The sequence below is a fragment of the Strongylocentrotus purpuratus genome, unplaced genomic scaffold, assembly GCF_000002235.5.
Source record: "Strongylocentrotus purpuratus isolate Spur 01 unplaced genomic scaffold, Spur_5.0 spur5_scaffold_8, whole genome shotgun sequence".
Classification (NCBI taxonomy): Eukaryota; Metazoa; Echinodermata; class Echinoidea; order Camarodonta; family Strongylocentrotidae; genus Strongylocentrotus; species Strongylocentrotus purpuratus.
Genome location: NW_022145614.1, coordinates 32,844,757 through 32,855,760, shown reverse-complemented (window position 1 = coordinate 32,855,760; position 11,004 = coordinate 32,844,757). Strand labels below are relative to the sequence as shown.

Below are 11,004 nucleotides of genomic sequence, written 5' to 3'. Positions count from 1 at the left end.
TCCACGAGTCATTTCTCTAGATGTTTTCAACTGCCGCATCAGTAACTTTTCAATGGTCTGATCAGAGAAGTTTCCACCCCAGAATGAATCCACACGGCGGATGGTGAAGTATCCCATTTCTGCGAATTGTGTATATTCATTTCCTGGCATGGTTTGCTCTAGAGCTTCCATCTGTTGTAAAAACAACCTGGCATAATTGAACTAGGGAAGATGTCCTGCAGCATGGAAATGTTGTATCATTTCCCGCACACAGCTGAGATGGAGCTTCCAGTCCCCTGTCCTTTCAGCTGGAATGAAACATTGCAGAAGAGACACATAAATGTCGGATTTACTGCAACCAAAGTTTCCCTGTCCTACTGTGTCCTGCTGCCCGTTCAATGAGTTGTGAAATTATCTGACTTTAACCGTTTGACACACTCTTCTCAGGTACAGCAGTCACCTTCTTGTCCTGGTTGAGGAGTGCACCGTACAGATTTGCTAAGTGGTCCTTATCTATGCTGTCTAAGACGCCAGGTTTACCCATCAACACGCCAATGAGGGCAGCTGCAGTAAGAATGTGAGCACGAAGGGAAGGGGGAAATGCATGACCAGATTGCATATGTATGACAGACTCTTTGGCGTACACTGTCTCCCATAGCTCTACAAGCATACTTCTGCCCATGACGTGGACTATATGCTGCCGAGATATGACATGAGGAGGTGAAATCCACCAAAACGGACGATTACTTTTCCTAGGTCTTGAGAAGAAGCTACAATCTCTGCTGCCTTGATGTACGAGGGCTGGTTAAATGTTACTGCACATATTCTTAAGTTATATGTTTTTCACATTGTGACTGTGCAAAGTATAGTGCCGTGTAGATGGTACTCGGATTGGAGGGGTCTAAATCTATGGTGGGCAGAGTTTCAATTCTCGCACTGGTCACTCTGCATGGCCACTTTCATGAAACCAATCCATGAAGGACAAAGCTCACGTTGCTCACCTCAAGATGTCTATCTGTTCACGTGAGCCACACTTCCGGTGTTTATACGAAGCCATTCCAACAATATTGGCGACAGAAATGGTCTACTAGCAGAGATGACATGGCATGTGCTATTGAGGTGCATTTCCTGTTTGAAACCTTGTGACTTTTGCCCTTGCGACAGTTATTGGTACTAATGTGTCTCCATTTTCAGTTCCATCTAACATTGAGTACTCTTCACGGTTTGCACACTGTCAGTCTGATGGAAGCAGCCATATGTGTGCATGTGTGGGTGGGTGTGTATACGTTATTTATAAGAAATATTTAATTATTTAATGAAAGGTTTATTTGTACTGATATGTATTACAATAGTGCTTTTCTAGTATAGACATTTGATTGTATTCATAACGCACCTACTTTAATACAGTGAGATAAATTCGAAATAATGACCATTTTGAATGCCATTTTGGATTTCGGAAAGGGCTCAAGTAGTTTTACTGCCAGTTGTGTGTTTCAAAATTTATTGATAAGTATTTGGTTGAGTTGCTTATGCTGAAAAACGTATATTTAGACATTTAAATTTGGTATTTCGGTTATCTAGTTGCACAGTTATAAGAAATTCAGGAAATGGCAGCAATTTTGGGCGCCATTTTGGATTTCGGGAAGGGCTAAAGTGGTTTATAGCTACTTGTGTGTTTCAAAATTGATCAACAAGTGTTTTATTGAGTTCCTAATGCTAAAAAACATATATTTAGACATTTAAATTTTGTATTTGGGTTATCTAGTTGCAAAGTTTTAAGAAAATCAGGAAATGGCGGCCATTTTGGACGCCATCTTGGATTACGGAAAACGCTCAAGGAGGATATACGAGGACTTTTAGTATGTTATTCTAGACATATTCCTGGAGCTATCCTGAAAAAAGTTGGGGCACGTCCCCCAAATACTTTTAGAAAGACCAGGCCAAATTCTTATCATTTTGGTGATTCCAGAACCTTGCAGTACTCACTAATACTATATATGCTACTTGATCAACTTTTTCCGATCGATTCCTAACCGTTTCATTCACAATGTAATCGTATGATCAGAAATCAACTTAAACTTCAAGTTTATATCAACTTATTTGAATTTATACTTAAATCACATTGATAGCATTTTACCATTTTAATTTAATACACGTAAATCGCTATAACTCTCCAGGATTTTGAATGTCGTTATAGCCTTATTATTTAAAATTACTATTCAAAATAATTTTTTCCTTTTGATAGTATTGATATGATAGACCTAAGGGAACGTATACAGTAGGCTTGCGGGTGCACCATGTGAGAGAGAGGGAGGATTGAGGAGTCCTGAAAAGGACTCTCAGTAATCTGTCTTGAGGGTGTGTAGTCCTGAAAAGGACTGTTGGTGTAGTCTTGAAAAAGACTGTTGGTTATCTTTCTTAGCTTATAGTTCTAAGGAGAACTATAGCGCTTGGAGAGGATGGGTGGCGGGAGTGGCTCGACGTTTCGAACAGGTTGACTATCCGTCGTCAGGAGTGACTCCTCAAACCTTCCTCTCTCTCACATGGTGCACCCGCAAGCCTACTGTATATCTACATCACCCTGCAAGCATCACTTACAAGCAGCATCTTAGGGAACTTGTTGATTTAAAATGAAATATATGTATTAAGTTAGGTTTAGACATGCACTACAACAATAGACGAACAATTGAAACTCCTTTAAACTCTTAACAATTGCATATAAATGTAAACACAATGATACTCCCATGTATTTGCAAAATATTATTTCACGTCATCTACCAACTCGCAATCTCCGTTCATCTTCAAAACATACATTCACACCTTTAGTCACATCCCCCAAAAACATATGGGCACCGTGTTTTCCAGTATGCCATACCAGAACTATGGAACAATCTTCCAGAGTCTCTAAAACGTTGTCCTTCACTGCATCAGTTTAAATCCGACTCAAAAACATATCTGTTTCGATCATGCCAGTCTTAAATTTAAATTAATATAGTAAACATGTGAATTTTGTAATTGATTTGATAATTGTAATTGCTAAACGGTGAAAGCTCAATATTCTTCATGTCTTTTCTCTCTTCTCTCTCTCTCTCTCTCTCGTATCTAAGCGCATAGAGACAATTTTGTAATATGCGCTATATAAGAATTGAACATTATTATTATTATTATTAAAGTGAAATGGATATAAAGGTAATAACTTTGAAAGGTGATTGGTGCATTGAATTGATTTTAAGATTAGTCAGTCCATAGTGCCATGTTTATTCACAATATTCAGGTTTGTAACAACATTGAAACTCGATACTAGAATAAGGTTGTCCTAATTATAGGCAAAAGTTGAAAAGGAATGTATCATTACAACACATACAATATGCCGCGATGATTAACATTTGGAATAAGATATGAATATGCTAAGCAAAGAAGATTCGGGGAAGAGGGGCGTGTGTTTAGTGAGAAGAAATGATCTTATTTAAACAGCAAGATACGTATAAAACACCCGAATGGTATTATATCCTAACAAGCTCATATTATTTACTACTTTAAGTTGTACATGACATGATATTATAAAAAAAAATACACAGGTGTGAGTGCGTTATGGCGATGCGGAATTTGAATTTGAAATTAAAGCGATGTCTTTGAATGACACTAAATGAGGAACTAAAAAATAAGGGACTTAAAAAAAGGATATGAAATTTAATGAAATTTAAGTCCTCCAATCAATCGTCAGTTTGCCGTCTTCTATCTCTTAATATGTACAAAGTTGCGACTGATATCAAGCGCAAATAATTGCTATTTAAATCGATTCTTTATAGGACGGGGTCCTGGTCACTGTATTTCGTCTACCTATAACGTCTTATATAACGCAGGGAGGGGTAGGAGAGTAACCAAGATTTTGTTATTTCATTAACATTTGACCGGCTTACCACAACATGTAATTATTGCATTATTGTCTCGTATAACTTTAAAGAAAAAAATATTAATGAAATGAGAAAAATGGAAATTATCAATTAAACACGTAGATGAAGGGGGACATAATATGCATGCACTACCTTTTGAAAATGACAGCGTGTTGTACATACATATTCCTACTGTTAAAACGACTAAATCAGTCTTGTATCCTCAGCCTGCCCTGCATTTAAACAAAGGAATTTAAAACAAGGAAGTCATGTAAATATGAAAGTATTATGAACTGTACATTGTCTAGGTATTTTTTTTTGTTAATACATTATTGGTACCAAACAAATATACGCATTATATTGCACTTGTATAGTAAATTCGTTGAATATAATGGAAAGTATGAATTTCACTCACCTAAGTATTATGTATTCCCTGTGTTCTATTTATATACCACACACAAACGGTTGGTTCCTGGATATTTACTTAGCAATATACAGGAATACATATATCTTTTTTCGAATTTTACACTCAATATATATATATTGTGTTCCCTCTAATATTATTATTATGCTATTATATATGTATGTAATAGGAAACTTATTTAGAATGATGATATTGGTTTTGTAAGAATTTGATGAGGAAGATTGGTAGCAATATCGCATAATGGTATGTTATTATCGGTTATAAGTAGGAGAAATGCCGTAGTTAATCACTAAAACATTCATGTTTCTTTTGTCTTTGTTGAGCTTATGTTATATTCGTAAAATGTTATTTCTTTCGTTACACCCACACAAGCAGTAATGTTCATAACCACGCAAAGGACCTGGGGTTTTGTGTCACATCTTTATTGTAATTTAATTTGGTTTTCATGTACATCTTGAAAACAAAGTATGACTGAATAAAGATGATCAATATATGTATAGTGATGAGACAACTGCAAGCCACACTTGTTTAATATCAAATGTAAGATACACAATAAAGCTCAACCTACGCAATGGATACTTCAATTTATATAGCGTACTTAGGATTGATTTCGTATTGCATTTAGTGAAATCGAAAGAAAGAGATAGCCAGAGAGAGAGATAGACAGAGAGAGGCAGACAGAGAGAGGTAGACAGAGAGAAGGACAAAGAGACTGTATTTGTATATTTCCGTGTATGCCAGATTTAACCTTTCATTACATTCAAGCTACTATATGATAAATAAACATGACAAAATGGACATTTTATTGCTGAACAGGACAATAACACGGATGCTTTGCGTCTTGCAAAATCGCAAAGTATTAATGTGATTATAAAATGATTATTTTTCTGTTATCCTCAAGCGAGGTTTTTATTTCCATAATAATAATACATTTGTACATTAATAACTCAATAATTGAGTGAAACATAACATAGGTTAAAGATTAAAGTACATTCAACAATTCTTCCAGCTTAGTATTATTTTCTTTGCTAACACATTCATATCTTAAAAATAATCTTAGCAACGACTTGAATTAAAAAAACAAAGTATGTGGGTAGAAAACAGAACCATTAACAATCTTTTTAACGTAACATTTATAAATAGCATATTGCGCATAATTTAAAATAATATTCAGAAGTGAATATTTCTTGTTTCCAATATCTTTTCCTACAACTATTATCTTCTGGTCTATTTGTATTTCTATTTGGAATAGATTAAATATAAAATTACATATCATTTTCCAAAACATAGTCACATCCTTGCAATATAGCATAAAATGAAAAGTTGAGTCAACTTGTCCACAAGAGTTGCATAAATTATTATTAACAATTTGCCATTTATATAAATTTTCTTTTGAGGCAATAAACCTATGAATCATCTTGAAATTAAATTGTTTAACTCTATTATTACGAATTTGCTTTAATTTAAATAAAAATGCATCCTTCCAAACAAAGTCATTATCCAAATCTAAAAAGAAATTCCAAAAGTAAATGATATTTGGTTCTTTTGACTTATTACGTAATAACAAACGATAGTAATCTTTCACTTTTATAACAAAAACATTCATTTTATCCCCTGTTTCTATTTCTATCATATTCGAAATATCACATACTTGATCAAATTCATAGCTTAATCTATCCAACCAACACTGTGGAAATGCTTTCTTTAATTTTGTATATTTAAAATCAAATAAGAGCTGTTGTGCATTCACTTTTGTATTTAGTATTGTAGAATCATTCCAAATACCATTTGTAATCAAATTATGAATTTTCAATAAAAACCGGCCTCTTGCCATTCTCGATAAAACAGTATTTTGTTCTGAAAGGTAATGTTACTATTTTTCCAAATAATTTCATTTGGAATATTTCTTACTTTAAACATATCAATGAATTTTAGTTCTGACCAAGTACAAAAAAGATCTACCTAGAATTCTGGCAAATTATGTTTAGAGCATGATAAATCCATATCCTTTATGTTACAATTGAAATGTAAACATAGTGGCAAACCCCCTACTTTGTCGGACCAGTATTTAAACATATTTTTCCAATAAGAGCCATTATCATTATAAAACACATAGATATTCATGCCAAACGAAGTGAAGATATTTTACTAGCAATATCAATCATATTCAATCCACCATTTTCAATATCACTTAAAATTACATTACGTTTAATTTATATTTTTTGGCGTTCCATAAGAAACGAAATAATAGTCTGTTCAATATTACTGTGAAACATATTTTGGTACTGGTACAACAGTTGCGGTATAAACAATTTGTGACGCCGCTAACATTTTCAAAACAATTATTCTGCCATAAAAAGTAAGATCTCTCATTTTCCACATATTTAATACATTTAGAATTTTATCTATTTTTACGTTCCAGTTTAAATCTTGTAACAATTTCTTGTTTTCGCCTACATATACTCCTAGATATTTTACAGGTTGATCAGTATATATAATGGCATTATCATGAACAAAATTATCTACACTATTCAGTTTCATAACTTCTGTCTTATTCCAATTTAATTTCGGACCTGCATAGTCTCCAAAGTCGTTAATTATATTCATAATATATTGTATATCATTAACAGATTCCACAAATAATGTTGTGTCATCTGCATATTGGGAAATTTTTAAACTGTCAATACCTAAATCAACACTGAATATATTAATCCCTTTAATGTTTTTATTTTGTCTTATTTTGCATGCTAATATTTCCACTACTATGCTAAAAAGTAATGCCGATAATGGGCAACCCTGGCGAACTCCTCTTCCAATAATTAACTTTTCTGAAATCCATCCATTATTCATTACACGACCGATGGCGTCGGTATAAAAGGTCTTATAAAATGATACTATTTTTTTTTTTTTTTTTTTTTTTTGTAATTAAAAATTTAAAAAAAAAAAATCACAAAAGGGGGGGGGGGTTGCTAAAAAAATACACACATTAAAAAAACTAAAAATGGGAGGTTAATTCCCCCCTTCCCCCCCTGCGTACGCGCCTGGTCTGACGACATATCCACTAGACCACGACACCTCTATAAGTTTTAATCTGTTCTCTCGTAAACAAAATTGAAAGTAAGATCACATGAAGTTTTTCCTAAACAATATTGCAAGTACATTTTTCCCATTTACTAAATTACGAACAGATTCCCATATTTCATACATCATTCATACAACTATATTCGTGACAAAAAATACAGGAATCAAGTCTTTAACATTTTACAAATAACATATATATTAAGTAACATAGATCAAGAGAGAGAGAGAGAGAGAAAGAGACTTAATAAGAGGCCAAGTCGATACTGTAAGTAATCTCTGATTAGTGCAAGTCATTTATCCAGTAATAGGAGTGATAGCGAAAGACATCTTACCTTCAATTACAAATATGCAACCAGTAAATATTGAGATTGCCTGATGTATAAACATCCCTTACATTGTTAAAAGCAATTTCATGTTCATGTGGAGTTTTCTTTCTCACAAATCTGATTTCCAGGGGATTGCAATAGCCACTCTTCGTAGATGCTTCAAAATGGAGCGAGCTTCAAATAAAGCACAAATCATTCCCAATGTGCAATACAGCAGCATGCTGCTAGTGACTATACTGACAAGTATTGGATTCTGTTTTGCTATCATGAAGTTATTCCCTGTTAGCCCTAATACAGGGTGGGATGATGATGGCCGAAACTTTACCAACGCAATCATGCAATTGTGTCTTAGTTGCCTCTACTTCTATATCATTGTTTGTGTCGTGTGGACTATCAAGAATCGCGAGACACTTCATCGTCGTCAACTAGTTTTCTGGCCGATGCGATGTCGACATTGTGCTAGTGCTGTTGGCCTCATATCTCAGCAGTCTCGTGGTCGAAGTACTGATGGTCCAAGAGAGACATCCAAAAGGAATATGACTCGTCGACGGTCACTACCAATACTCCCTTCAACATGTTCCATAGGAAACACATCTCTCGAATCAATTGTGTCTAATGATGAACAAATTACACAAAATTTAGATGATATTTCCAGTAATACCCAATCAGTCAGTGGAAATTTGGAAGCGCTGGAACAGATGGAGTCCTTTCGTTCCCCAACATCAGATATCCAGGTGGAGAATACAAGTTTGCTGAAGTCCTTCGCATACAAAAGACCTCATAAATCACTTCTGGTACTATATAACGTGTTTGGAACTATCGCACTACTACCTGTTCCTTTAAAAATAATTTTTGACATCATCTGCCTTACAAAAATTCATGCTTCAGAAGCACCAATGAAACTCAATTTTAATTTGGTTTGCAAGGGAGTGTTTGATCTCCTGGTGTCCATTGGTTTAGCTTGCAATCTGGCCTTCTTCAACATATTCTACGATGCAGTGTTCCTTCAAACTGGTATCTTCCCTACATTTATTGGTGCATACTTAGCCTCAGGTCTAGGCATGTTGGCTCTCAACGCAATATATCCTCTAGGTGTTGTTGTAGAACCTTCTCACGATCTTCTTTTATTTTTATGTGAACTGCCTAAAACATTTATCGAATTTATGTTTAACAATGCATTACTGGTAACACCCCTGTACACAGACATTGGTCTGATTGGAGTAGGCATCCTGTGGAAAATATGGGTATCCATACTTCCACAAGCATGCCTAAAAGTTACCAGCAGCGATGAAGCAGACTTTGAACATTTTCAGCGACCATGCAGAATATCCATCAGCGCATACATCAGGACTCTGTTACAGAGCTTTAAGAAACTAATTACAAGGAGGAGATACTTTGGCGTCTGTCATATTGTTCTTTTATCGCTCATTACAGTCGCAATCTTAGTTTCATACCATAAGTTTGTAGTATCCCGAAATATTTTTAACTTGTCCAAAATAACGACGAAATACATAATATGGTGCTTTAGAACGATAGGTTTCCTACCATTCATCGCTCTTTACCGCTATCAACTATTTCGAAGCGGTAATTTGGAAACCTTTCGGTTAAAGGATTACATCTCGTTCCAGCATGGGCTAGTACTAGTAGGAAGCCATGATGTCATACTCATGATTGGTTGCAGTGGAATGTTTATGACCAATGTGTTTCGATTGGTTGCCACTGCTGGAATCCTCTTAGGCCATGATCCTCTACCCACAGACGTACTATCTCTCGCATGCTTTGGTATTATCTACTATCTTTCACAGATATACGTAGTCAGTTCTACGACTTCATTTCTGCTTATCATCCAACGTAAGAAAATAATCAGCAAAGCAGAGTTGAAATTCGTACGGATATGCTTGATGTATATGATATATTTGAACGCAACATACTGGCTGTCATCCGTAGTTTTTGTTATTGATTGGAAGGAATTGACACTATACTACGGACCTGTGGTGGGGACAATGATAGGGCGATTCATGCAGCCCATAGTATATCTGTATTACCTACATACAGCTCTACTGGCCTACGAAACTTACAAAGATATCAATGAAAATAGAAGGGGCTTTCGTACGAACAGTGAACTTAGTCTACCTTAAATCAGTTCCTGCAGGTACTTGACTTTTATCATAAATTTGACAAAGGCAGCATTTTCTAAATTCATTTGGATGATCGAGGAGCCTTATACTAACTTTGTAATCTTAAATAATCTATTAGCTACGTCTGCGAAACATTATTTTGTAGGATTTTGATCATGACATATGCATAGCATTCATAGCATAGCAAGAGAAAGGCTGAGTTCTGAGGAGAGCCACCTCTCAGAGGTGAAAAATAAAGTTATGAGCGTTTTCATTGTAATTATGCAAGCGGGAAAGAACATCCTTCCCTGCAAAGCATGGCTCTTCAAATGCCTTCATATTCTAAATATGATATGTAACAGCTTAAAAATGAGGACCATATTTGTATACCACATGTTTGTGTAGTCCCATGAAGGCCTACATATTTCCGTGTACAGTGTTTATTACTTTTAGAAAGACCTGGCCGAATTCTTATCATTTTGGTTATTTCAGAATATTGCAGTGCACAAAATTATATGCTTTATGATTTAAAAATTAAAAAATCCATTCGATTCCACACCGTTTCTTTCACAATACAATCGCATGACCAGAACTCAACTTTATCTTTAATTCTATATCAACTTATTTGGAATTTATAATTAAATCACACTGATAGCACTTTACCATGTTAGCTTACATGTATATCGCTATACTAACCAGGATTTTAGATGTCGTTATAGCTTAGCATTTAAAATTACTATTCAAAATAAATTTGTCCTTTTAAAAGTATTGATAGACCTTAGGCAACTTGTTGATTAAAAGTGAAATATATGTATTAAGTTGGATGTAGACATGCATTATAACATTAGACGAATAATATGAAAGTTAAATGGATATGAAGGTAATAACGTTGTAAGGTGATTGTTGCATTGAATTGATTTTGAGATTAGTCAGTCCATAGTGCCATGTATATTCACAATATTCAGGTTCGTAACAATATTGAAACTCGATACTAGAATAAGGTTGTCCTAATTATAGGCAAAAGTTGGAAAGGAATGTAAGTCAATCATTACAACTCATGCGATATATGCCGCGATGAATAACATTTGGAATAAGATATGAATATGCTGAACAAAGAAGATTCGGGGGAGAGGGGCGTGTGTTTAGTGAGAAGAAATGATCTTATTTAGACAGCAAGATAAAAT

The 11,004-nt window shown here is 34.7% G+C and overlaps 1 protein-coding gene across 1 annotated transcript in view; it reads right to left on the bottom strand.

Annotated features, from left to right (window-relative positions):
• Nucleotides 1-400: 400 nt before the first annotated feature.
• LOC115920419 (scavenger receptor cysteine-rich type 1 protein M160-like) overlaps nt 401-11,004 on the bottom strand; it is a 39,812-nt gene continuing 29,208 nt past the window's right edge. The window contains exon 5 of the mRNA XM_030976182.1: nt 401-676. Coding sequence (XP_030832042.1) covers nt 401-676 — 276 coding nt within the window. The remainder of the gene's footprint in view (nt 677-11,004) is intronic.